At 43.3% G+C, this 25,322-nt stretch overlaps 1 protein-coding gene across 7 annotated transcripts in view; it reads right to left on the bottom strand.

The window, feature by feature from the left end:
* LOC306917491 (sodium-driven chloride bicarbonate exchanger-like) overlaps nt 1-25,322 on the bottom strand; it is an 89,311-nt gene that overhangs the window by 34,440 nt on the left and 29,549 nt on the right. For 3 of the 7 annotated variants that reach the window (XM_079495748.1, XM_079495747.1, XM_079495745.1), the window contains exons 2-10: nt 24,189-24,233; nt 16,954-17,035; nt 9,422-9,574; nt 8,031-8,172; nt 7,420-7,580; nt 5,320-5,511; nt 2,483-2,574; nt 981-1,138; nt 553-640 (exon numbers count right to left, since the gene is read on the bottom strand). In XM_079495748.1, coding sequence (XP_079351874.1) covers nt 553-640; nt 981-1,138; nt 2,483-2,574; nt 5,320-5,511; nt 7,420-7,580; nt 8,031-8,172; nt 9,422-9,574; nt 16,954-17,035; nt 24,189-24,233 — 1,113 coding nt within the window. Of the gene's footprint in view, nt 1-552; nt 641-980; nt 1,139-2,482; nt 2,575-5,319; nt 5,512-7,419; nt 7,581-8,030; nt 8,173-9,385; nt 9,393-9,421; nt 9,575-16,953; nt 17,036-24,188; nt 24,234-25,322 lie in introns of those variants that run through there. The other 4 variants (XM_079495749.1, XM_079495751.1, XM_079495746.1 and 1 more) reach the window with 2 other exon arrangements.

The following is a 25,322-nucleotide window of genomic DNA, read 5'->3' on the forward strand; positions in this document are numbered from 1 at the left end:
CATAGAACATACATGGGCAACTGGCGGCCCGGGGGCCACATGCGGCCCCCACCATCACTAAATGTGGCCCGTAGGTTATAATATCCGAACGTTGATATATTATTGATTTCAGCTAATTACTAGTATTAAAATATTATTGTCTTTTTTATGTCCTATGTATTTGTAATTGGTTCATAAAGTTAATATAACTATAACTGAAAGCATTTGAAATTAAATACAAATGTTACTTTTCAGGATTCCAATTCAAAAAATAGCAAAACATTATTCAGGGTTTCAATTAAAATATAGCAAAAATAGACGATCTACGGGCTCAAGACGCGCCACAGTGGGAAGCGGTTTGTGCTTCGGCTATTTTTGCTAAGACAAGAATATGCAACGTGGCCCTCAGGAGTGAGTGTGGAAATATAGTGGCCCTGCAGTATAGACTTAAAAAATGTACTGTATGTTTATTCATTAAAGACTAACCTTAAATTAATTTGGGCAGGAAAGATACATTCATGCTTCCTCTGTTTAACTTCTGGATGAATCAAACTGTGAGTGAGGCCAGCTTACCTCGTCCGTCATCAGGGTGGCGATGGAGCGGCCGATCTCGTGGTACTGTGGCCCTTTTCCCAGGGGGCCGAGAAGGATGAACAAAAACCTGCAGGCAACAGAGGAGGAGAGGGAGGGTTGGAGTCCATCGCTCCCCTAGTATAGAGGGTATGGGAGGAAATGTCACCTACTGTAGCCAAGCCCCCAGTAAGGCTATCCAACGTTGAAGCTGCCACTACCTACTGGCGAAATGTGGAATTGCTAACGCTCCGGTTCGGTCTCTATCCTTTTATTACTCTATGACTGTAGCGCACCCATAAGTGGCCCTGTTTTCCTCAGTGCCTTAATTACCCCTTATCCCTAAACTCCACCGCCATGCTGGAGTGAGCGAGTGGCCGAGATTTGGGGTATTGGAATTCAGCTAAAGTGTTGTGTGCATGACCTCTGACCTGGTAGTGATGGGAACCTCTGCCAGGCCGTTGAGCAGCACGGCGGGTGACAGGCGTACAAAGGCCACCACGGGGCGCTCCAGGAACTCTAGCTCCCCCACCAGGACATTGGACGCCTCTGCGCCCGGAGGGATCTTCTTCATGAAGTGGAGGTCGATCTGACAGACAGAGAGACATATACCGGCTTTCAGCATCGACGCTCCATCATCCGGGGACTATTCGTCACCTCACGGCCATTTGGACGAAGTGTTAATGCAGTTCAGTGTACACGAATATGTCTAGCTCAAATTACGGCTGGCGCTCTCAGTAGCCAATTTTTATATAAGAAGGGCAGACGATGTTACACTATTTCATGATGCTATGATTTCTGAAGAAAATTGGCTAAAGTCAAACACGATTTGTTTCTCAAATCCGAACTTTAGGACCGACTGTCCAGACTGTTTTGTTAATTAACTAACAGGGCAACCAGACTATTGTAATTGTAAAACTTTGGGTATTTTCGGTGAGTGACACCTAAAATGAGCATTCAGCACAGTCTGTAAAGTGCTTATATTTGACCTTTATAGAGCTACAACACAACAGATGAGTGGTAAATATATAATGTAAAGGTGAATAAATAATATAAAGTGTAAATAATTTAAAGAGCGACATACATTATGCAAAGAGGTGCCCATGAGACAGTGCAAGCAAGCGCAGCAGAACAACAACTCGAGTCGACACGGCTAACATTTTCCCAGGACAGAAATCTCCGCGGCGATCATCTTGAACATAACGTAACCGTATCTTCTTTAAATACACGTCACTGCTCGTGTGTCCGGCTATCAGGGGCCCATGGATAAACAGGCAGGGATGTAAAGTAACTAAGTACTAGTAATTTACTTAAGTACTGTGCTTAGGTATTTGTACTTTACTCAGGTATTTCCGATTTCCAGTACTTTTACTTCTACTCCACTACATCTCAGAGGCAAATATTGTACTTTTGCTCCACTACAATTATTTGAGAACTTTTGTTACTAGTAGTTTAGATTTGTATTATTATTATTACAAAACATAGCCTACATTAACCACTTCAGCCCTATATACAGTACAGTACATTTTGGCCATTTGAAAATAGTCGATCTACAAGCTCACGACACATTGTGAGCTTGTAGATCGGCTATTTTCAAAAGATGTTTAAACATTTGAAAACTTGAAATGGGACATTCTGCATCATGAGTACTTTCTACTTTTGGTACTTTAAGTACATTTTGACACCAATACCTTTGTACTTTTACTCAAGTACATTTTAAATACCAGACTTCTTACTTAGTTGTAAACGGAGTGGTTCTACATTGCAGTATTGACACTTTTACTTCAGTAAAACATGCGAGTGCTTTTCCCACCATGCACTGCTATCAGGGGCCCACGCGTGGATAAACAGAGGCTGCACGGTGGTCCCGGGGCCTCTATCAGGGGCCCACGCGTGGATAAACAGAGGCTGCACGGTGGTCCCGGGGCCTCACCTTGCTGAAGTCCACGTGGCTGTTTTCTCGGCTCACGTCCTTGCCTTCGCTGTGGGTTGTGTGGGACTGAGGAGAGGAGACCCCCGTCTGGCCTTGAGGGGGAGAGAACAACAACATGGTGTCAATGTCACCCTGCAGGCTCATACGGGTGCATGTGTTTGGTCCGACGTACTAACAGTCCTACAAGTCATGAGTCCGACACCCTACCCAAAAACCCAACCCTAAACCTATAACCTCAAAGGAAGCCATGGGTTAGTTTTAACCTGCCACGGGTTAGTTATAACCTGCCACGGATGTCAGGAGCCACGGGTTATAGTTTGAACCCGCCACGGGTTCGTTTAAACCTGCCGCGCATGTCGGGAGCCACGGGTGAGTTTTAACCCACAGCACGGGTTAGCTGTAATCGGCAGCACAAGTCGGGAGCGACGGTATTGTCGGACTAATGCCTGTCGGACTGTTAGCATGTCTAACCAACGTATGCACCCAGCTCAGAGAGTGACCATAGCACTCCCATAGTAAGTAGTAACACAAGGATCTACTACAGAGTGGAAAACCACAATAGTGAGTCTGAAAAAATAATGGTGCAACATTGTACAATTTGTCACTAAAGCTGTAGCTTTGTTCTACAGCAATGAACAAAAGGATCAATGTTGTATCCGTTTTTCTTTCTAAGTGCTGCTTGCTAGTCTATGATTTGTTCTAGTAGTGCTAGCCAAGATCATTTGATGAAAGATCATGGAGATTGGGGTGCCTTGTGCCCAATCTGTGTGGCGACGACAGTGTATCAACTTCTACTTAACTCAATGAGGTGCAATCTTTAACTTTCAATTCATAGTTTAAATTCTGGCATGTCCTTCCACCTGTACAGCCTATCAACAAATGGCTTGTATTTATGTTTTAAGATCAATAAAGTAAAAGATTGCTCCTTTTTATAGATATAATTCCAGGCATTTTGTGATGTGAACGCACTGTTTGAGCAAAACACAACATTTTTGACATTAACTGTTTCCGTCTCCAAATTATTAAATAAATGAATACACACATTGTGACTTGCTCAAAAAGACCAGCATTATTAGTGAGGGAGTTATGGTACCATATATTTGTGATCATAAAGGCAACCAACTAATGAGTATGGTTCCTGTTCTATCCAAGATGTGGGATAACGATTATTATTTATTAGTAATTAGTGATTGTTATCATTTTAGAACTGCCGTTGGAGGGCATCGTGGGTATGGTTGTTCTAGCTATCAGACGGCTAGAGAGTGGGGAAAAAAGAGAGTGGATGGTATGGTCACACAGATTGACATTCTTACAGTAGAATATCCCTCTAGAAGAATATTCATCCAATCCAAACTTTGCAGGTACTAAAGCAACATGCATCTTTGATCTGGAGCAGCGGGCATCCAAATATGCACATGTTCACTGCAAAGCAACTGTACACCAGAGGTGATTTCACAAAATGGTGGAGATGGGCCAATTAGTGAAATCTTGCTGTGGTATGCGTGTGCGCGTCTGTGTTTGTGTGTCTGTGTCTGTGTCTGTGTCTGTGTCTGTGTGTGTGTGTGTGTGTGTGTGTGTGTGTGTGTGTGTGTGTGTGTGCGTGCGTGTCAGAATGAAAGTCTGGTTACATCGCACACACATAGTCTCGCGTTGCCAGACGATCAGAGTTCTTTGCCTATAACGAAACGTCTGGTGACCTAAATTCAATGTTGGGGCTTGCATTCACACCATCTTTCATAATGGTTCGGTGACATAATTGGTCTCCAAATCCGCAGTGGGGGTAGGTTTGTTATCGGCCGTTATTGTAGTAGGTAGATACTGTATGTCCGGTCGTCTGGCTACGTGAGACTACATGTCACGTGACTACAAGATCTTCATCAGAGCATACGTAGAAAGTCTTCTAGGACCTGCTGATCCTGTTCTCCCTTCTACCGTCCACAGAACAAAGACCGAGCAGATGGATTAAAAAAACAATATTTTCCTTGTGAGGACACTCTCCACTCTCTGTCCCCCTCTAGTCTACTATTAGTATTTAGCATTGTCCTGGCTAGTTGCCTGTCCAGATTTCCTGGTCTGCGTCTCGCTGTTCGACAGGAGAGTAGCCCTGCGCTACCGCCTGAAGGAAACTAAGGCGTTTGGTCTTGGTTTGGCCATGGGGCGTGATGTCACCATTCTGGGAGGGGCTTGTGGGTGACGGGAGGGCAGACAGGCATGACGGGCACCACACACAGGAAAAGACCTTTCTGGGTGATGATTTCTCAGGCCGGGGGATCTTTACACTATGATAAAAGATGCAGTTGACTGGATGTGTGCATTTTTGCACATAAGCGTGCACATACACAAATACACGCACACAGAGACACAAACACATACAATACACATGGAAAACAGACGCACAGACAAAGACGCACAAACACAGAGATTGAGAAACACAAACGAGAGGAGAAAATAGGAGATGATCAACCAACAGCAAAAAAGCCGCTCAAAAAATGGACATAAGAGAACTGAACAAACTTGAATAGATGTAAATGATTTACCACATTACAAATAATACAATATTTATACACCATGAAGCCAAAAGCAGAGGAATACACCGTACATGCGACCGTAAATGTATGTTTTGCAATAGTAATCCAAATCTACAAAGTAACTAGTAACTAATGTTTTCTAATAATTGTAGTGGAGTAAATGTACTATATTTGGATCTGATATGTAGTGGAGTAGAAGTACTGGAAATACTCCAGTGAACTACAAATACCTCAACACTGTACTTGAAAATGCACTCAGTTACTTTCCACCATGCTGCGTGTGCGCGTGGCATGCAGGACCGTACTCACCATTGTTGTCCATGGTGTGCGGCTCGGACTGCTTCTTGCCGATGTCGGCGAAAGAGCGCACGATGGGGATGCGGTTGGCAAGCTTCTTTTGGTTCTGGTGGTGGTGCTGCTTGAGCAGCGCCTCGCGGATCTTCCTGCGGGACTCGGGGCCCACCACGCCGCCAAGCGTCTCGTGTTGGTCCAGCACCATGTCTGGAAGGAGGAGGACCAGTGGTGGAACAAGTATACTCACATTTGTTACCCAACTATCTAAATGCACCACGTCTCTCTGTATGGCTGTAATGCATGTACCGTAATTTCCAGACTATAAAGCGCACCTGAATATAAGCCGCACCAGCTAAATTTAGGAAAAAAAACTAATGTGTACATACATATACAAGCCGCAATGGACTATAAGCCGCAGAGGGGACATGGACCGGCCATAGAGATAGATTTAGAAGGTCCCCTAGTGGCCGTTAGCTGTAAAAATCCATAGATTAGCCGCACCGTTGTATAGGCCGCTGCAGGGTTCAAATCATGGGAAAAAGTAGCGGCTTATAGTTCGGAAATTACGGTAACTCAAGAACCGACACACTTCAAAGTCGACACACACGTTCCACAGCCCCATATGGAGTGCATTGCCCGGTGTCGAGTCGGTCGGACCCACGGTTGTCCAGAACCGCCACAACAGGCCTCTGCCCGGGCTCTGGACAGGGCCCCTGCCCAGGCTCCATATATGGAGCTGGCCTGTTGACATCACTCCATATTTAGGCATGCTGGCCAAATATCGATGCTAACTTTGGCTGAGCTCTCACTGACTTACCAATTTCAAATGGGACAGCCCTCAAGCCCTCGCAGACTTCACATGAACGCGCACCTAAGTCAGTGAGGGCTCATTGAGTCAGCAAGAGTGGATTGGAATTGGGCCTAAGTAACATAATGTTATGATTGAGACCGGCCGGTTGAGAGGAGCGGTCGTTACTAAATAAAGAAACCAGCGCTTCTTTCACCTGACAAATATCACTATGTGATCATTTCTTGTTTTTTTTAAAGATTATTAGTTTTTTTGGCTTTTGTGCCTTTATTGATAGTTACAGTGTAGACAGACAGGAAAGAGGGGGAGAGATACACAGCAAAGGTCATCATGAACGGGACTCGAATACGTGACGTGCTGTCAGGCCAGAGCCTATATGTGGCATGTGCCTGGACCATTAGGCCAGCGGGGGCCCCACATGTGCTAGTTATATTGTACTGTGTTTTAAGTCTAGTGTATTCCAGAACCATCTGTAACAGTTCAGCTTAGTCCAGGTTATCCTGGGTGAGCCCAACACAACCCACTAGCTCCCTCGCGAATACGGCTACAGGGCTAAGCATGAGAAACATATGGGCACACGTATGCCCCCGTTCCCAACCCAGCTGCTTATTTTGAGCTTGTTGGGTAACGTGGGTAAATCGTAACGTCAGCTGATGTTTGTGCAGATGGAAATTAGCATGTTTTTGCTAAATCTGGTATATTTACACTGCATTTTTAATGTGATGTTCATTAATGTACATTGTCCAGACTAAATAAACAAAGTAAATAAAGTAAAGTGCTAGTCCGTCACGATGCTAATCATGTTGACTTATACATATTTGTCCCTCTCTGCTGTCAGTGGACTGACCGTATATTGGTCTGAAAAAGATGGGAAATAAATGTTAAACGTTAACAGCCACAAAGGCAGATTGGGTTCCATTTAGTTGCATTTGTACACTTAGGACTTTGCCACACATTTTCAGGTGTCTGGTGCCTCTCTAGAAATTATGAATTAGCCTACCATTAATCTACATTCTACAAGCTCACAACGGGTCACATTGTGATGCTTTGTGAGCTTGTAGATCTGCTATTTTCACTGTCTTAAACATTTATTATTTTTTGAAATGATATTTTTTGCTTTGTTTTTGTTATAAAGCGATATATAATACCCACGACGACCCCATAAACATAAAAACAAAATGGGACGGGTCCAAAAATTGGTCAAGTCCCGTGTTTTGGGAGCCAGCGCTTTGAGGTGTTGCTATGTACCTCTTACTGTAACTCTATTTCCATTCTCTATTCTCTATAAACTCTATAAACTGCAGTACCTGCGATCTCCTCCAGGGAGTTGGCCCTCATGTCCAGCAGCACGGTGCCGTTCATGATGCAGCTGCGCAGCTCAAACAGGCTGTGGAGAGACAGCGTTGCCACGTAGGGCTTACTCCACCTCTCTCCTCCGTCTTCTACGTCCTCCTCGAACTTCAACCACCTGCAAACAGAAGCACGCACAGACAGGCCCGGATTAACATGTATACTCTTTTATGAATCAATTAAAAGTCGAAAAACGTCTAAACCCAATGAAATAGAATTTCATTGTGGGATCACAAAGGTATACAGAGGCTAAATAGTCTCTGGAAAGTACATTCACATTTATATTTATTTTGTATTTAAGAAATCAGCGAAACTACGCCGCATCAAGGATTTTATTGGGTAGGCCGTAAAATTACTTTTAGGTAGTTATTATTCCAGTTGTGGTTTCCTGCCTGATGACTACAAATCAGTGACTACAACATCATGATCATGAACCCGAAAAGGAATGCTTCGCAGGCTAGTGGGTAGCTGGCCGTTTCCTTCCACTCTGCGTCCTCTTCCTCCCTGAGGCAGATCTGTGATACTTTGTGAACAGAGTGCATTGTGGGTAGTGTAGTGTACTGTGTACCTGGCCGTTTCCTTCCACTCTGCGTCCTCTCCCTCCCGGAGGCAGATCTCGTCCAGCTCCGTGAACAGGGCGTGGGGCATGTGCTCCTCGTCGCCATCCTCTGTCCCCAGGAGGAACTGCACCCGCTGGGATGGCGTGTCTGCTGCAGGCAGAGAAGAATGTATGCATACATGGCACAATGTTAGAACTAGTGAATTCTAGTGAATTTTACTAGGTGACTATAGTTGCCTACTATACTAGTCGACTAGTTGTTTAACTACCTATTATGTTAAAATAATATTTGTACATTTAAAAACTGTATACATTGGTGACTATAACTATAATCTAGCTGATCTTGAGGCCTACAAAAACAGGGCGATTTTTATTTATTTCCTTCTTATCAACCAGTGACTAGTCAACTAGTACCAACAAGGTCAACTAGTGGATTTACTAGTTCACTAGTTGAATAGTCGAATAGTTGCTTAATTTAAAGCCCTAGTTAGAACAACATCGCTCACAACAAACAAATCAAAACGTACATTTGAAAGCGCTTTTCTTTTCAGCACATGCAGTCTTTTGTGTACACAGAAAAAAAGAAGAAGATGACATTATGTAATGGTGCGTTCACACGGGCAGACGCAAAGATACAGTCTACCATTCATTGTCGATGGAAGCCAGCCACATGACGGCGCAAAGACGCAGCGATGCGTGCAGCTGCTCCAAACGACACTCCCATTCGTCTTTGCGTCTGGCCGTGCGAACGCGACATAACGGTTATTAGTCATGTACCACTCACAGAGAGGCAGGCGTGTATCCTCAGGTCCCCCCAGCTTCAGTTCCTTATCTCTGCCGCTGCCAGACTGCATGAGGTCAACTCTCCCCTTCTCTGAACACTAATCAACCACGTACCCTCGAGCAAGGCATCTCTGCGTCCGAGCTCCAACAGTGGAAGGCTGTGCTTCCACCGCCGCGGGGAGCTCATCTGAAACTCGAGTTTCCCCTCAGGGGGATCAATAAAGTTCATGAAGTCATGAACTGGCCGATGGGACGTGGGGCATTGCAGAGGGAAGACACGCCATATTTAGCCCCGCTGGGCAGTGGTGTAAAGTAACCAAGTACATTTAACTTAGTACTGTACTTAAGCACAATTTTGATGTATTTGTAGCCTACTTTATGAATATTTCCAATTTCTATCGCAGAGGCAAATATTGTAGGCCTACTTTTACTCTACATTTATTTGAAAACTTTAGTTACTAGTTTAATTATTATTACAAAACATACATTAACGGTCCTCTACAGCCCTATACATTTTGGCCATTTGAAAATAGCCGATCTACAAGCTCTTGTGAGCACAGTAAGCCCCGCGGGGGACTTACTGTGGGAGGGGGATATTTAGCCCACGGGGGACTTACTGTGGGAGGGGGATTCGTGTCCGTCTCCGTCCACTCCAGAGTCCCTCTCCTTGGAGCGCTTCCTGTGTCGGTGTCCGTGGTGATGGCCGTGGTGACGGCGGTGCGACTTCTTGGCCAAGGGCACGTGGACGCCGATGTATAGCGTGCGGTGGCCTGCGGAGACAACAGGGACCATACGTGAGAAACAATTATACCATATTTAAGAACTAAAATATCCATTTTACAACAGTGTGGGTGTTCTAAAAGATGACAGGGGTTTGTATGGAAGAGAGGGAGTGTGTATTTGAATACAGCAACTGCATTTGCGTGTGTTTATGTAAAAGAGTGTGAGTGAATGTTTTCTCTTAAAAAAAAGCCCCATTGAATTGAATTGAATTGAGAGAGAGAGGGAGTGCAGTGCCAGGTATCGGTCGGACCCACGGTTCTGCAGAACCAACACAAAAGGCTCTGGTCAGGCAGCCTCTGCCAAACTCCTTTCACCTGGGCCAGGCTCTGCCAGTGGACCTAATGAGGCCAACTCCTTTCACCTGTGCAATTTCCAGCTGCCTCAGCCAATTGAGGCTCAACCAATTAGGCTCTGCCAGTGGGCCGAATTGATTGCCAAGTACACTTTTCAGTTTGCAGTCTTCACACAGGCACATACACAGATCTCCATGTGGGACACCGACTGACAGTTAAAACGGGTGCTATGACAATGTATATCATTAGGTTCCCAAGTAGGCCGGTGGCCGACGGGCACGTACAGGTCTAGTTGAATTGAATTGAAAGAGAGAGAGAGAGAGAGAGAGAGAGAGAGAGAGAGAGAGAGAGAGAGAGAGAGAGGACAGAGAGGACAGAGAGAGAGAGTGCGTGTATATATAATATAATATCTCAGTGTGTTTGTGTGTGTGTGTGTGTGTGTGTGTGTGTGTGTGTGTGTGTGTGTGTGTGTGTGTGTGTGTGTGTGTGTGTGTGTGTGTGTGTGTGTGTGTGTGTGTGTGCGTGCGTGCGTGCTGTGCATGCATGCGTGCGTGAGTGTATGTGCGTGTATGTATACGTGCATGCGTGTATACGCATGGCCGTGTGTTCCGTGTTTGGACGCATGCATGCATGCGTCCAAACAATTGCGTGGGTGACTACATCCATGGGGCCGTAGTACATGAAGGTAATGCAAACAGACTCTAGCTGGGCCCACTGGGCTGCCGGCCTCGTGCCTTCTTTATCACAGACAAGACTACTGAACTATACTATATGTAATACTTGTACTACATACCAGTGGTTCTCAAACTTTTTCATGTCAAGGACCCCCAAATTGACACTAATTAGCCCGCGGGCCCCCATTTAAAAAGATATTCCAGGGATATTCCACAAATGGTTCCATTTGTACACTGGGGGAGGAAGTACGCCGGAAGAGTGGAAGGCACGCTACGTCACGCTGCCACTCAAGTGACTACTGGCCAATCACAGCACATCTTTTCTGGGACTTATGAGACCTGAACATGCGCTCTGTGACGCACTCATGCTTCCGCGGTGCTTTGCAAGGAATCTCGGGAATTGAGAGCCCTTGAGCACTATACGCTCCAGAGCCGAAAGGGGCGTCTACCTTTATATGTCTATGTATAAAGGGCTGGGAGTTGGCCACATTCACTCTCTCTCCTTCCATGAGAGCAGCAACACGTTGATTTGCACCATTCAACATCAACACCCCACACTACATTTACCACACATCCACTCACTTACTGGTCTTACTGATTAACACACCTCATACTATTATTGTTTGATGCATTTTTTGAGTTAATTTATGTTGTAAATAATTATATAATTGTGTACACTTTTAAACAGCCGTGTGTCTTCCTCCTTTTGTTATGGCCTAAGAGACATTTTGAAGCCAGTACTTTTGTACTTTTACTCAAGTGCAGTTTGAATTCAGGACTTTTACTTGTGTGTTTATGCAGTGCAGAAACACACAAGTAGTGTTTCTGCATTGCAGTATTCATACTTTTACTTAAGTACAATAATTTGAGTACTTTTTCCACCACTGACGACCGGCGTAACGGGACACCAATGGATCCATACAGTACGTTGCTTCAGTTCAATTTAGGCTTGAGCGCATCCATTATTATCTAGTCACTGATGTCATGGAAGCTCTCTCTGTCTCTCTCTCTCTCTGGCATTCAATCTTTCAACGCTCAAATACATGCAGTCATGTGTGTGACCCAGAGAGTGCATGTACAGGACAGTGTGTGTGTGTGAGATCTGTATGTATGTACACAATGCTTTAGTCACTAATGAATATGAAAAGGCTCAGAGAGAGAGAGAGAGAGAGAGCGTGCGTGCGTGCGTGCGTGCGTGCGTGCGTGCGTGCGTGCGTGCGTGCGTGCGTGCGTGGAGAAGGGGGACAAGAGTGAAAGCGAGACAGACAGACAGACAGACAGACAGACAGACAGATTTTGATTTATAGTCTTAGTCTTTTGAATCATCATCGTCATCCGTCAGTCTCGGGAGACTATGGGGTTGCGCTCTGAAATTGTGCGTTCAGACTTGAATATGTATATTTCCCGTTAGTGTGAACATGGATATTCAACATAGATGTGCCATGCAACTTTCCTTATAAGGCGCTGAAATGAAGTGCGGCCTAGTAGGCCTTGATCGAGGTGTACCAGGGTGGCCTGAGGCCTACCGGTCAATAAAATAATGCTGAATTAACTGGACAGTAGTGTTTTCATATACAGTAGGCCTACATTTACCTTGCCGACATCACTTCGCCTCTGAAATTTTATTTAATAATATTTGGACTGCTGGACAGCTGACAGTAGGCTCTCTTCACTCTTAAAAAAATATATATATATATATGGCAATTTAATTTCTTTGATGCTGAAGTAGGCCTAAACATGCTTGTTTAATTTCGAAGTTTTTTATATTAGAAAATCCCCTCATTCTCCATCCCAGGTGGGAGGAGACAGACTGAGTATCTCCAACACACCTGAGTAGAGTGAGTGAGTCACACCTGCAACGATTGCAGGAGGCCTTTAAAAGGTGGTCAAATGCGGAAGTAGAAGTTCTAAGACGGTACTTCCGGCAGTCTTCCGGGTGCTTCAAAACGCCACTGAGCAACTTCCACTGACATGAATAGCTGGGGGGGGGGGGAGCTTTGCGCCAGTTCAGTCTCTATCCTTTTATATACTCTATGCATTTGAGATATGCTGCTATTTCTTTGGTTCTTCATAGTTCTGTTTCCTGTGTTTGGTATTTCTGTGTTCCCTTTGATGCATTATTTGACTTTAAAATCATCCACAGTTCCATCATCTCAATTTCACACCATTCCCTGACTGCCAACCCTGACTGCAAAATAAATTTAAATTATCCATCCTGGTCCTAATACTTTTACTGGTATTCCAATGCCTGTGTGCTAAAGACAATAACCCGCAACCTACAATTCATTTCAGTGCCTGATGCGGTCCAAATATGTATATAGAAACATGTTCCCACTTCCCAGAATGGTTTAATTAACCATTATCCTGAATACATCTGACGTTTGAGTTGACACCAGTCACAGTTACAGTAGCCTACAGTAGAACACTTATGTTGCATTCACACCAGAATGCTTTACTGCGATTAAAACGAATCCTGCTGCGTATTGTCGGAAAGTGCGCTTCGTTTAGCAGGTGTCTTTATTTAGTCTTCGTCCTATTTAGTCTTCAGAAATTGTTTAGTCTTAATCATAATTTTTCGACCGCGGTCGAGATCATGGATTTCACAATGCCACGCCAGACGTGGCCAGCAAACTGTGTTCTTCTGGATCGGACTAGTGAAGAAACACGGGGAAGGTTGCCGTATATTAGAGAAGTCAATGGGTGGCTCTTCCAGTCTTAGTTTAGTTTTAGTCGACAAAACATCCAAAACCTTAGTCTTTTAGTCTTAGTCATCAACAAAATGAACACTGCATGTGTTACAGGCTGCCAGACCATCAACTAAGAATGGTAACCACCAACATTCATTCATTCAACCTTTATTTAAATTCTCGGAGAGACCATTGAGGGAACCCCTCATTTACAATGATGCCGAGATTACATACAGAAAAAACAGTAATACAACAATATTAGTTACAACAAACCGTTAATTACAATTATAATGCAATCAGTTAAAACAGCAACATACAGGTGATGGACGGTTATTGAGTACATTTCTAAAATGACCAATTGATGCCAGGGTATTAAGTTTAAGTTCTTGTTGCAAGACATTCCAAGACTCAGGTGCACCGATGCTGAAAGCAGCCTTTCCAAGTTCAGAGTTGGCAAAAGGGACCAGAAGGCCTAGCCAATCACTGGAGCGAGTTACAATGCGACTAGGTTTCTGATGTAACATGGAAGAAATATATGATGGTAATTTCCCGACCAGGGCTTTATATATGAAGAGGTACCAGTGATTATTGCGTCTTTCAGTCAGAGAAGACCAGCCTACATTTTCATATAGGGTACAGTGATGAGTATCATAGCTGTCTCCAGTGATAAACCTCAGAGCCGAGTGGTAAACTGAGTCCAGTGGCTTGAGTGTGGAGGCAGCTGCATGACGATAGATTATGTCTCCATAGTCCTAACATCCAAACAGCAGAGTGCTTGAGATGCCAGCATCATCTCACCAAAGACGAGTAGAAGAGTATCACAACCCAGAAATCACAGCTCCCACAGGGCAGTATTATGCGTGTCTTAAGTACCAGGTCTTATTACTTAACTTAAGACCTGGAGGCGTGGTCAATGCTGTTTGGCCACTCAGAATAGCCAAAATGGCATTGATCACGCCTCCAGGTCTTAAGTTAAGTAATAAGACCTGGTACTTAAGACACACATAATACTGCCCAATGTGTCTTGTGAAAAGAATAAATCATATACTAGGAAGAAAGAAATGAGGACTTATAGAGTGTTGTGTTTTATAATAATAATTATAATCCCACTACCAGAATCAGAAGGGTTGACGTAATTGGCTATACTAAATTTGGACTTGAAGGGGAGAAAATGTTTTTCTTTTGTCTTGAAGGGGCATGTTTTGCACAATAACAGTCTTTTCATTATGTCTGCCCACGATCTCTGATTCATACAGTAGGCTACGTTTGTTTACCTCAGTCACTGATACTAAAATCTGATATATATATATTTTTTTCTATGAACCTGTGACTTGACACCCATACTGTTATAAAACGGAAATAAAAAGATTTTGAAAAGAAAGAAGGGTTGACGTGGTGTCTGGTTGCTAGGGCCAAGCTTACCAGCAGCTTCCGCACTTCCACAGTCTATTGTACTCTGCCAAGGTTCTAGGCTCATTATCCCGCCCTCGATTTCACATACAGTAAATATAAAACGCATTATTCAGGCAGATTTCAGCCACCTCTTTTTGGCAACATCATTCTACAGGCCTAGAGTCTAGGTCAGGGGTGGGCAACTGGCGGCCCGGGGGCCACATGCGGCCCCCACCTTCACTTAATGCGGCCCGCAGGTTAATATCAGAATACTGATATAGTATTGATTTCAGCTGTTACAGTTCCAGACATGCAAACACGACCCGATTTGATTATACTTAATGACTAGTATTAAATGACTAGTACTTAATGACTAGTATTAAAATATTGTCTTTTTGTGTCCTTTGTATTTAGTTCATAAAGTTATCATAAATAAAACTAAATGCATTTGAAAATCAATAAAAATGTAACTTTTCGGGATTATAATAAAAAATAAAAAAAATCAGTATTTAAATTCAAATATAGCAAAAATAGCTGATCTACAAGCTCGAAACGACGCATTTTGAGCTTGTAGATCGGCTATTTTTGCTAAGACAGTAATATGCACTGTGGCCCTCTGGAGTGAATGTGGAAATATAGTGGCCCTCGCCATCGTCAAAGTTGCCCACCCCTGGTCTAGGTGGTTCATTTACCCGGTACAGTACTTGAGTAAATGTTTATTTCCACCTCTTCTCTCCGGATATTTAATGTGGAAAGAACTGTGTTCGGTAGACAAACATTGCATTGTCACTGTTTGCAGACTCACTCCCAATCTTCCGCCTTTAGTCTGAAAACCAGTGGTGGAAAGTAACAAGTGCATTTACTCAAGTACTGTACTTACAGTAAGTACCATTTTGAGGTATTTGTACTTTACTTGAGTATTTCCAATTTCCAGTACTTTTACTTGTACTCCACTACATCTCAGAGGCAAAGATTGTACTTTTACTGATATTTTCAAAAAGATTTGTATGCATTTTCAACTTGTGATATGGGACATTCTGCATTATTTTGGTACTTAAAGGACAACTTTGGGTTTTTTCAACCAAGGTTCATGTTTTAGGTTGGTATTTGTTTCCCCTCGCTGCTTTCTTTAGTTTTAGCAATTTTAACTATTTTTGACAGGCGGGCGGGGGCATTCGAACATGGGGCTAAATATGTATTTCTTTATAACATTGTATGTCGATTTCTTTTTTTATTATTTACTATAGTCCTACTGGACCCCAGAAAATTACATCTGGCCACAGAAGATCACGGGAAGTACTGGTGTGAAGGAGGAGGTGACATATTGAGCCTACAACACACAGTATGGGAGGCCCCCAGTACCTCTACCTCTACACCAGTAGATCCCGTGCTCTTTTGTGGCCAGATGTAATTTCCTGGGGTCTAGTAGGATTATATTAAAAAAACAAGAAAAACAAATCACCATAAAATGTTATAGAAATACATATTTGTAATGCGCCCCCCTGTCAGGACTTGTACTTGTAACAGAGTAGTTCTACATTGCGGTATTAACAAATGTGAGTAGTTTTTCCATCACTGCTGTTCTGTTCATCACTCCCAGGTCTTCCACCGTAGTCTGAAAACTCACCTCTTGTTTGGACTCCATCTTAGCCCGTAGCACTACTTGCACTAGCCTCGACGACATTACAGGCGTATGCAAAAGATAAACTTATGTAATTTAGATTGTATTGTATGTAAACAAACTAGACATAGCACTCTAGTGTATACTCATAGTTTCATCGTACAGATATTCTACTGTTAGACGGATGTTAGGTCCTTAGCTTGCTTATGATCCTAGATGACAATTTCTATGTATTTAATGTACTAGACCTGTACATGCCCGTCGCAGTCGGCCACTGGCCTACTTGGGAACGATGCAACTTGGGAACCTAATGATATACGTTGTCATAGCACACGTTTTAACTGTCAGCCGGTGTCCCACATGGAGATCTGTGTATGTGCCTGTGACCACTGGCAGAGCCTGATTGGTTGAGCCTCAATTGGCTGAGGCAGAGGTTGGAAAGGAGTTGGCCTCATTAGGCCCACTGGCAGAGCCTGGCCCAGGTGAAAGGAGTTGGCCTCATTAGGCCCACTGGCAGAGCCTGACCAGAGCCTTTTGTGGTGGTTCTGGAGAATCGTGGGTCCGACCAACTCGATACCGGGCACTGCACTCCCTGCGGGGGAGTGGAACGCATGTGTCGAATGTGAAGTCGGTGGGTCAAACGGTTCTCGAGTTACATGCATTACACACACAAACATGCCTAAATTGTAAATTGTTTACCTTCTAGCTCCTCCTTCTCGAAGTTGGTGTTGAGCATGGAGCGTGTCCCCCCACGGTCCACCACCACCTCCTCATCTGTCCTCTAGGGGGCGCACACACACACACACACACACACACACACACACACACACACACACACACACACACACACACACACACACACACACACACACACACACACACACACACACACACAGTTACTTTGTTGTCAATGTACTGTACACATTTAGTAAATGGAAGAGTACAGCCAGCTGTTGCCAGGATGTGTCGTAGCATTATTTCATTGTGTCTTATCAACGTAGTTTAAAATCTACGTTAAAGGTGTTTGTTTCTAATCTGTACACATGAGTAAATGGATCAGCATACACAGCCTGTTGCCAGGCTTCACAAACTATGCTTTAAAAATATATATGGCCGATCCCTGAAGAGTTTCTAATACATGATAAATATTGAATCAAGATCCTCTTAGCAACAAGTAAGAAAGCGATCACACGACGCTGGTACCAACAGGACCCACCAACGAAAGAACATTGGATGGACATTACTGAGGAACTGTATGTTAAAGTATGTAAAACATTCATACTTAGACTACAAGAGGATAAGTTCTATAAAAAGTGGGAAAAGTGGGATCTCTTCTCTCAGCCTAGCGATAATGCAAGAGGATTTCAATGACTATCTTGTAATATGAAAAATGCAGCTTTGTTTTTTTCGTATTGTCTTTTTGTTTTGTTTTGTTGTCTGTCTTGTCATCAATAAAAATGAAGTGAAAAAAAAAATATATGTCCTGGGGTATAAAGGATGCATTTGTATTTTTTCGGTTGTCAAAGTGCAGTGGTGGAAAATAAAAGTAGCAATATTGCAATGTAGAAGTACTCCGTTACAAGGAAAAGTCCGGAATTCAAAATGTACTCGAGTAAAAGTACAAACGTTTTGGCATAAAAATGTACTTCAAGTACTAAAAGTAGAAAGTACACACTATGCAGAGTGTCCCATTTCACATCTCTCTTCGATCTACAAGCTCACAATGCGTCCCATGACGTCCCATCGCGACACATTGTGAGCTTGTAGATCGGCTATTTTCAAATGGCCGAAATGTATAAAAGCATTAAAAGGGCTGTGTTTAATGTATGTTTTGAAATAATAATGAAAGTAACTATAGCTAGTAACTAAAAGCTGTCAAATAAATGTAGGCTAGTGGAGTAAAAGTACTGGAAATTGGAAATACTCAAGTAAAGTACAAATACATCAAAATTGCACTTCCCACCGTCCCACTTGGAGTCCCAACCCATAGTTTGAGATCCTCTGCTGTAACCTATAGCTATAGAGGGTATGCAAGTGCATACAAGTGAGTGGCAAATGTCGTAATGTCGTTTTAACATCGTTTAATGCAATCAGATAGGACTTTTCTCACTCAGTAGGCGTTCCCGCATAACTTCCGGGTATGATGATGATGTCACACGCATACGCTCCATAGGCAACTGCCCAATGTCCTGTCCAAAACAAAACAGGCTGAAATAACTAAAATGGATGATTGACAACTCAAGTGCAGACTGCAGAGACTGATTTGCTCAATTGACTTTTTTATCCCCAAAGACCATTATTGGAAACTCACAACAGTAAATCCAAAACAGTCCCAAGTATTTCAAAAGGTTTAAACCAAACACTTCAAAAAGCCAGTAAATGGCCAGCATAAGTTCACACTCGTGTGAAGTGAGGGGTGGTCTTATCATCATACGTCATCAATATAATCACAATCAGCCAATCAAATAATTACATTCCATGCTACAAACACACAAAGCCATGTGCATAGGAGGCCCTCAAAAAAACCCAAAGAAAAATCCAACATAAGAAACTAATTCACAAAAGGCTTGAGTCCAAAGAAACCCCAAATATAAGGCACAAGCTTGGCTGGAGCTTCACACGCTGTGTGTGTACTGTACCTTGAAAGCCCTGTTCTTTCTGACCAAGCAAAGAACTAAAGAAGAAACCGGATGTAAATATACACAGACAAACCCAATCAACTAAGGACCCTTACATGTCTTTAACTCTAGAATACAAATGGAACCTTTACGTTTGGTTCCATTTGTACTCTCTCAAGGTTATGGGGGTTCGTCGCCTAATATGCACATTGAACACCAACCAGAGGTCCTTGAAATTAAAAAGTATTTAAAATCACTGCGTGCACAGTGTATTATCCTACTAACTGGTTTGATCCTCTGGGTCGCACGCATGTACGCACGCACACACGCACGCATGCACGTACGTACGCACACACGCACACACACACACACACACACACACTCTAAGAGAATGTCAACAGATGTCGACAGATTCACAGTGAGGGTTACCAGTAGAGCTGCATAATTATAAATTATGTTGGCAGGCACGTATTTTACTAGTAGTTGTCTGTGATTACAGTCATTACAATCATGCGTGTCAATGAATTGTGTGACAAATAAGCTACATAATTATGCTTGTACGTATATGTGTAGTTGGCCATTTCCCAAATACAGCAGGTTTATGAAGTAAAAGAAAAATGTCCATGTCGCCTCTTTTTGGGCTTGTTCCCAGGCTCCCAGCACACACAGAAGCCATTAGACATGCCTGCAGGCTTCTGCACTTGTTGAAGCGGAATCCACATTTCACCCAAAACCTTACAACTGTTATATAATATAAGTACATGTCCAATTTCAGGATTCTGTCCTTAAAACGAAAATGCACGGAAACACTTTTGAGACAAGTGGGCCCCTGATCCGGAAGAGCTTGAAAACCTTACTGGGACACCCGCTTCCAGTGTTATCAACCGATTATCACCAGTAAATTACTTATCACTCGAATGCAATCGAGCCAGAGCCTGGAGCCTGAAGAAACTGACTTACATTGCTGGTTAAAAGGCCAAGTACACTTCACGCCTTTTGCAAAGAGATCTTTGCAAAAGGCGTGATGTTTAGGACCCAAGAAACACTTTCCTGGGGATGTGTGCAATGTGTGTTTTTAGATATTTTAGTCATGACGCCATTCATCTGTCATGAACATGTGGTCTCGCTTCCTTCCTGGACTACAAGTCACCACCTCCAGGCAGCCTCCCCCTCTCCACAAGGAGGGGCAGTGCACCAAAGCATTGTGGTCAACGTAGGAATTCAGCTATCCAGTTAAACCCTAGTCAAACACACAGACTGTGTTATTTTTCTGGCCATAGGGTGCACATTTCAAATTGTGCTACGGTTATCTACGACCAATACTATTAACATTGAGTGACTGACCTCAGTTAGGGGACTTACATGACCGGTTAAGACTGAGGTTAGGGTTAGGGACAGGGTTAGAGTTAGGGTTAGAAATTTGCCGGACAACGCGACCAACGCCACGTCGGATGTCACTGCGTTTCCTAATCGCAGCCAGTAGGCTCCAGACGAGCCTTCTGGCTCGATTGCATTCGATTACAATTTTTACTTTCACAGACCTTGTTACCATGGCGACAAAAGGCCCCGGAACACAGTTTTTAAGGAGGCACTTTCATGCACCCCCTGTGCATTATGTTGGATATGAGTCATGCTTATTTTATGTTTTAATAAAATGAGAACTAACGCACGCACGCACGCGCGCACGCACACACGCACACGCACACGCACACACACAATGCAATTCATACTTTGTCACACAATGCTGTCGCGCGCCAAATCTAGCCGATGTACAAGCCCATAACAAGTTGCAGACGTGACACGTTCTGGTCTTGTAGATCAGCTACAAGCACCGCCAGTCGGCGCGTAACACAGTCTTACAACGAAGCATAAATAGCCAGGAGTTGATACTACAGATTGTGGCTGCATAAAGACAGGTGGGAAAAGTACTCGCATTTTTTACTTAAGTAAAGGTATCAATACTGCAGTGTACAAATACTCCGTAAGTAAAAGTCCAGAATTCAAAATGTATTTGAGTGAAAGAACAAAAGTATTACTACAAGCTCACAATGCAATCGCAATCGCAACGCATTGTGGAGTAGTAGTGAAGTACAAGTATTGGAAATTGGAATTACTCAAGTAAAGTACAAATACCTCAACATTGTACTTAAGTACGGTACGTAAGTAAATGTACTTAGTTTAACACCACTGCTTAAAGATGCAGCAGCAGCATGTTCCTGGATGGTTCACGATTCTATAAATAGCCTTGACCTCAAAAGAGGAAAAAAGCGAGAGGGGGAGGGGAATTAACATGTCTACCTTGCTGATGAATATTTAATTAAATATATGTCCAAGTGTTTTGTTTTCAGTTGCGCTGTGCAAAGAACAAACAACGGTGGGGGGAAATATGAGCTGCTGTATTCTATTGCAAAGCTGCAGCTTTAAGACCAACGAATGCATATAGGAGTCTTTATTTTTATTACAACTTTTATTACAACTCTATTGTCTCATCACTGAAGTGGGTGAAATTCATCTTTGCACTAGGACCATAATGTTCTTGTTTTTCGGAAAAGGGAGAAGAGGGGAAAAAAAAGAGCGGGATATGGAGAGGAAGAGCAGAGCTAACATTAATTATTGATTGATTGATTGATTGATTGATTGATTGATCGATTGAACATTTTATTCACATTATACAGTATGTAGAAGGGGTAGCTACAGTTCAATAAAAGTACAGGCCAATACAAAATCTGCATGATACGAGGATAAAACCAGAAAAAGCAATAAGACTTGTTTATCAGGGTCCACCACAGGGCCGGATTTACAGTAGTACGGGCCCCCGGGCTAGACAAAAATTCAGGGCCCCCTCGACCGCGCAGTTTGGCTGCGCGGCGAAGCTGCGAGGCCGGAAACAAATAGGGGTATTTTGGTTTAATTTGGGGGTACCCAGCCCCACAGAAGAGCGAGAGACAGACAGACAGACAGACAAAGACTAGTGGCTGTGCATGACAGGCTTTAGACTGGATCAGGCTTTCCACGGCTACCCCACAACACAGCAGGCACTGTCTAGACTTCTATGAAAAAAAACATATATATACAGTTAAAAATCACTCCCGTGTGAAGTGAGTGGTGCAACTCTGTGTGGGGGTCCCTGGGGGGTCCCCGGAAGTTCCAGACCCACAGGAACGTGCACAGGGTGCCAGCCCGGTTCCGGCGAGCCACCCCGCGTCCAAAACGGTAGAGAAATGACAGAGTTACCATGTGGGGGTCCCCGGTGGGTCCCTCTACTGTACTGTACTGTCACTATACTGTACTGTCACACCCGAAATCATTATATATACAGTTAATATCAACCAACCATATGCTATTTTCGTGCTCGGACAGACCCAGGGACCCAGGCAGGGACACACATAGCAGTCTATAGGAGTCTATAGAATGTGGATTCACATTTCTTGGTAGGGCGTTACATGTTTTAGTGGCATAGGAGCAAAATTAATTTAACCCCTTGTTGGAGCCGAATCTGGGCTGAACGTGGTTTGTTGAACTCCCTCTGGTGTTGTGATCATAGACTTCATTGACATTAAGGAAGTATTTAGACAGGTACATGGGTATCTTGGTGGTGTAGCGAATCGTCAACCCGGCCTAAGCCATTCCAGCCTATCAAAATGGGCAGGGGTGAGGTGGGTTCTGGGAGTTAGGCCAAGTAGAATATAGACATAGAAAGGTATATGCCTCTTCCGGCTATGCGGAAAATGCTCTCAAGTGAGGGCAAGCTTCTGCGTTGGTGCCATGGAACGAAATGAAGGGACGTGAGTCACGTGACTGGGCACCGCCATGACACTCATGTCCATATAACTCTGGGCGCACTTCCGCCCTCAGTTCACTACAGATCGCTCCAATGAATTGCAGTGGCGAGTGAGGCGTCTACATTTCTATGTCTATGAAGTAGAAGCCTGACTACTTTGTTTTCGGGATGACTGGAGCCTTGTTTTTAGGGCCTTTGAGGTGCTGTACCATGAACAGTGATAGAGCGAGCGAGCGCGTCTGTGTTCACTGGGGTGAGCAAGTGACAGAGTGCAACTCCGTTCATCACACATTGTGGCGTGTGTGTAGGTGAGATAGAGGGGAGAGAGACAGAGAGACAGAGAGAGAGACAGAGGGAGAGAGAGAGAGAGATCTGCGACCAGAGCAGAGTTAAATTGAGGGTCTGCCAGTTGTCCCTCCATTGTCCCTGCTCATCCCAAATACACATTCAATCATCCCCAAACGCAGTCTTGCGTGCTTAGTCTCCTCTCACGCGAGTAAGTACTGTCCTGCTCCAAATTATGGAAATAGTTGGTGTAAAGTAACTACATTTACTAAGTACATAAATACGTAAGTACTGTACTTAAGTACAATGTTGAGGTATTTGTACTTTAAAAAAATCACACCCGTGTGAACTGAGTGGTGTAAGGTCTTATATAGACTGATCAGCTGTGGTCTGACGTAATGTAATCACCCGGGTGAACTGGGTGACCGTAGCAACCATGCTCATTTTTTATGCACAGACAGACAGACTAACAAAGCAAGTTGTAGGAGTGGTTTACACCACTCAAAAATAAAATAAAAATCACACCTGTGTGAAGTGAGGGGCGCCCTTATCATCGTACATCATCATGAATCATCTCATACTGGCCAATCAGAATGTACATTGCCTGTTGCCACAAATTTACGTCATATTTGACCTAATTTCTCTATTCATTGTCGATGGCAAATATGAGACATGTGGGGACGAGATGACGTTCATTTTCCCTTCATTGTCAATGGCATTTAATATTTGTGTTGCGGACATTTTACGTCATATCTGGCGGACATTTGACCTAATTTCTCCTTTCATTGGCGTTGGTAAATATGAGACGTGTGGGGACAAGATGACGTACATTTTCCCTTCATTGTCAATGGCATCGTTTGTGTTTTGCGGACATTTTGTGGGGACAAAAGCTGTGTATAGGAGGGGCTGGCACCCCTCAAAATTAAAATGCATGTGTACCGTAGTTAGAAACCCATAGTCATTCATGGACAAAATGTAAGGCTTAAGATCAAATTATATCACAACCTTCTCATAGACCTGCCACACTGTCCAGCTCAGCGTTAATTACTACCGTGTCTACCTAGCCTACAACTTTTTATTTTTAAATAGATAAATAAATTACATCTATACCTTCTTAAAGGGACATTTCACCACTGGAAGAAACTGCAGTCTGTTACGGTACGCGTGTCAAAGTAGAACTCAAATGCAGGCAACACAGGCAGAGCACTTGCAAGAGTTTAATAACAACCAAACAAAGGGGGAAAGCTTACATCTACGTGAAGAAGGCAGGTCAAAACCATGAAAGCAGTCCAAACTAATAGTCCAGGCATTCTAGCTCATTTTGGACCTAAAAGCTAAAGTAATTGTAAAACAAGATTTTTTTTCACAGACCATTTCTATGAGGTCTCCGGAACAACATACTAAAAGTCCCAAGAAATCCCAGTTGGGGAAATATGTTTAATTGGCATCAATCCAAGATGTCCACCAATAAGACTATTCTCAGAAACTGCATAGACAATTACCAATCTTGGAATAAATTCCTTACCAGACCATTTCTATGAAGTCTCCAGAACAACATATCAAAAGTCCCAAGAAATCGTAGTTACAGAAATAGGTTAAATTGGCATCAATCCAAAATAGCCGCCAACTGGGACTATTATGAGAAAAATGGCCAATCTTGGAATAAATTCCTGACCAAGAGTTAATTGTAACAGATTTTTTTTCTTCACAGACCATTTCTATTAAGTCTCCAGAACAACATACTAAAAGTCCCAAGAAATCCTAGTTGCGGAAATATGTTTAATTGGCATCAATTCAAGATGTCCGCCAATAAGATATTCTCAGAAAAATGCATGGCCAATTACCAATATTGGAATAAATTCCTTACCAATAAGTAATTTAAACAGTTTTTTTCACAGACCATTTCTATGAAGTCTCCAGAACAACATATTAAAAGTCCCAAGAAGTCGTAGTTGTAGAAATTTGTTAAATTGGCATCAATCCGACTATTATCAGGAAAAAATGCCATATAAATTCCTGACCAAGAGGTCATAATTTCCTTCTTCACAGACCATTTCTATGAAGTCATCAGAACACCACACTAAAAGTCCTAGGAAATCCTAGCTGTGGAAATATGTTTAATTGGCGTCAATCCATGCAGGATGTCTGCAAATTAGTGGCTCAGCAGCAGTGGCTCAGAGGTAGTGTGGCCGGATGGGAACCACATGGTTCCCAGTTCGAACCTGGGCTCCCCCAGAGTTAGTGACGAAGTGTCCTTGAGCAAGACGCTGAACCCCTAATTGCTTCTGCAGGTTGGTGCCTTGCATGGTTTCCTCCACCATCTGTGTGTGAATGGGTGAATGTAATGCACAATCTATGTAAAACGCCTTGGATAAAGGCACTAG

Source organism: Electrona antarctica (genome assembly GCF_951216825.1).
Source record: "Electrona antarctica genome assembly, chromosome: 24".
NCBI lineage: Eukaryota > Metazoa > Chordata > Actinopteri > Myctophiformes > Myctophidae > Electrona > Electrona antarctica.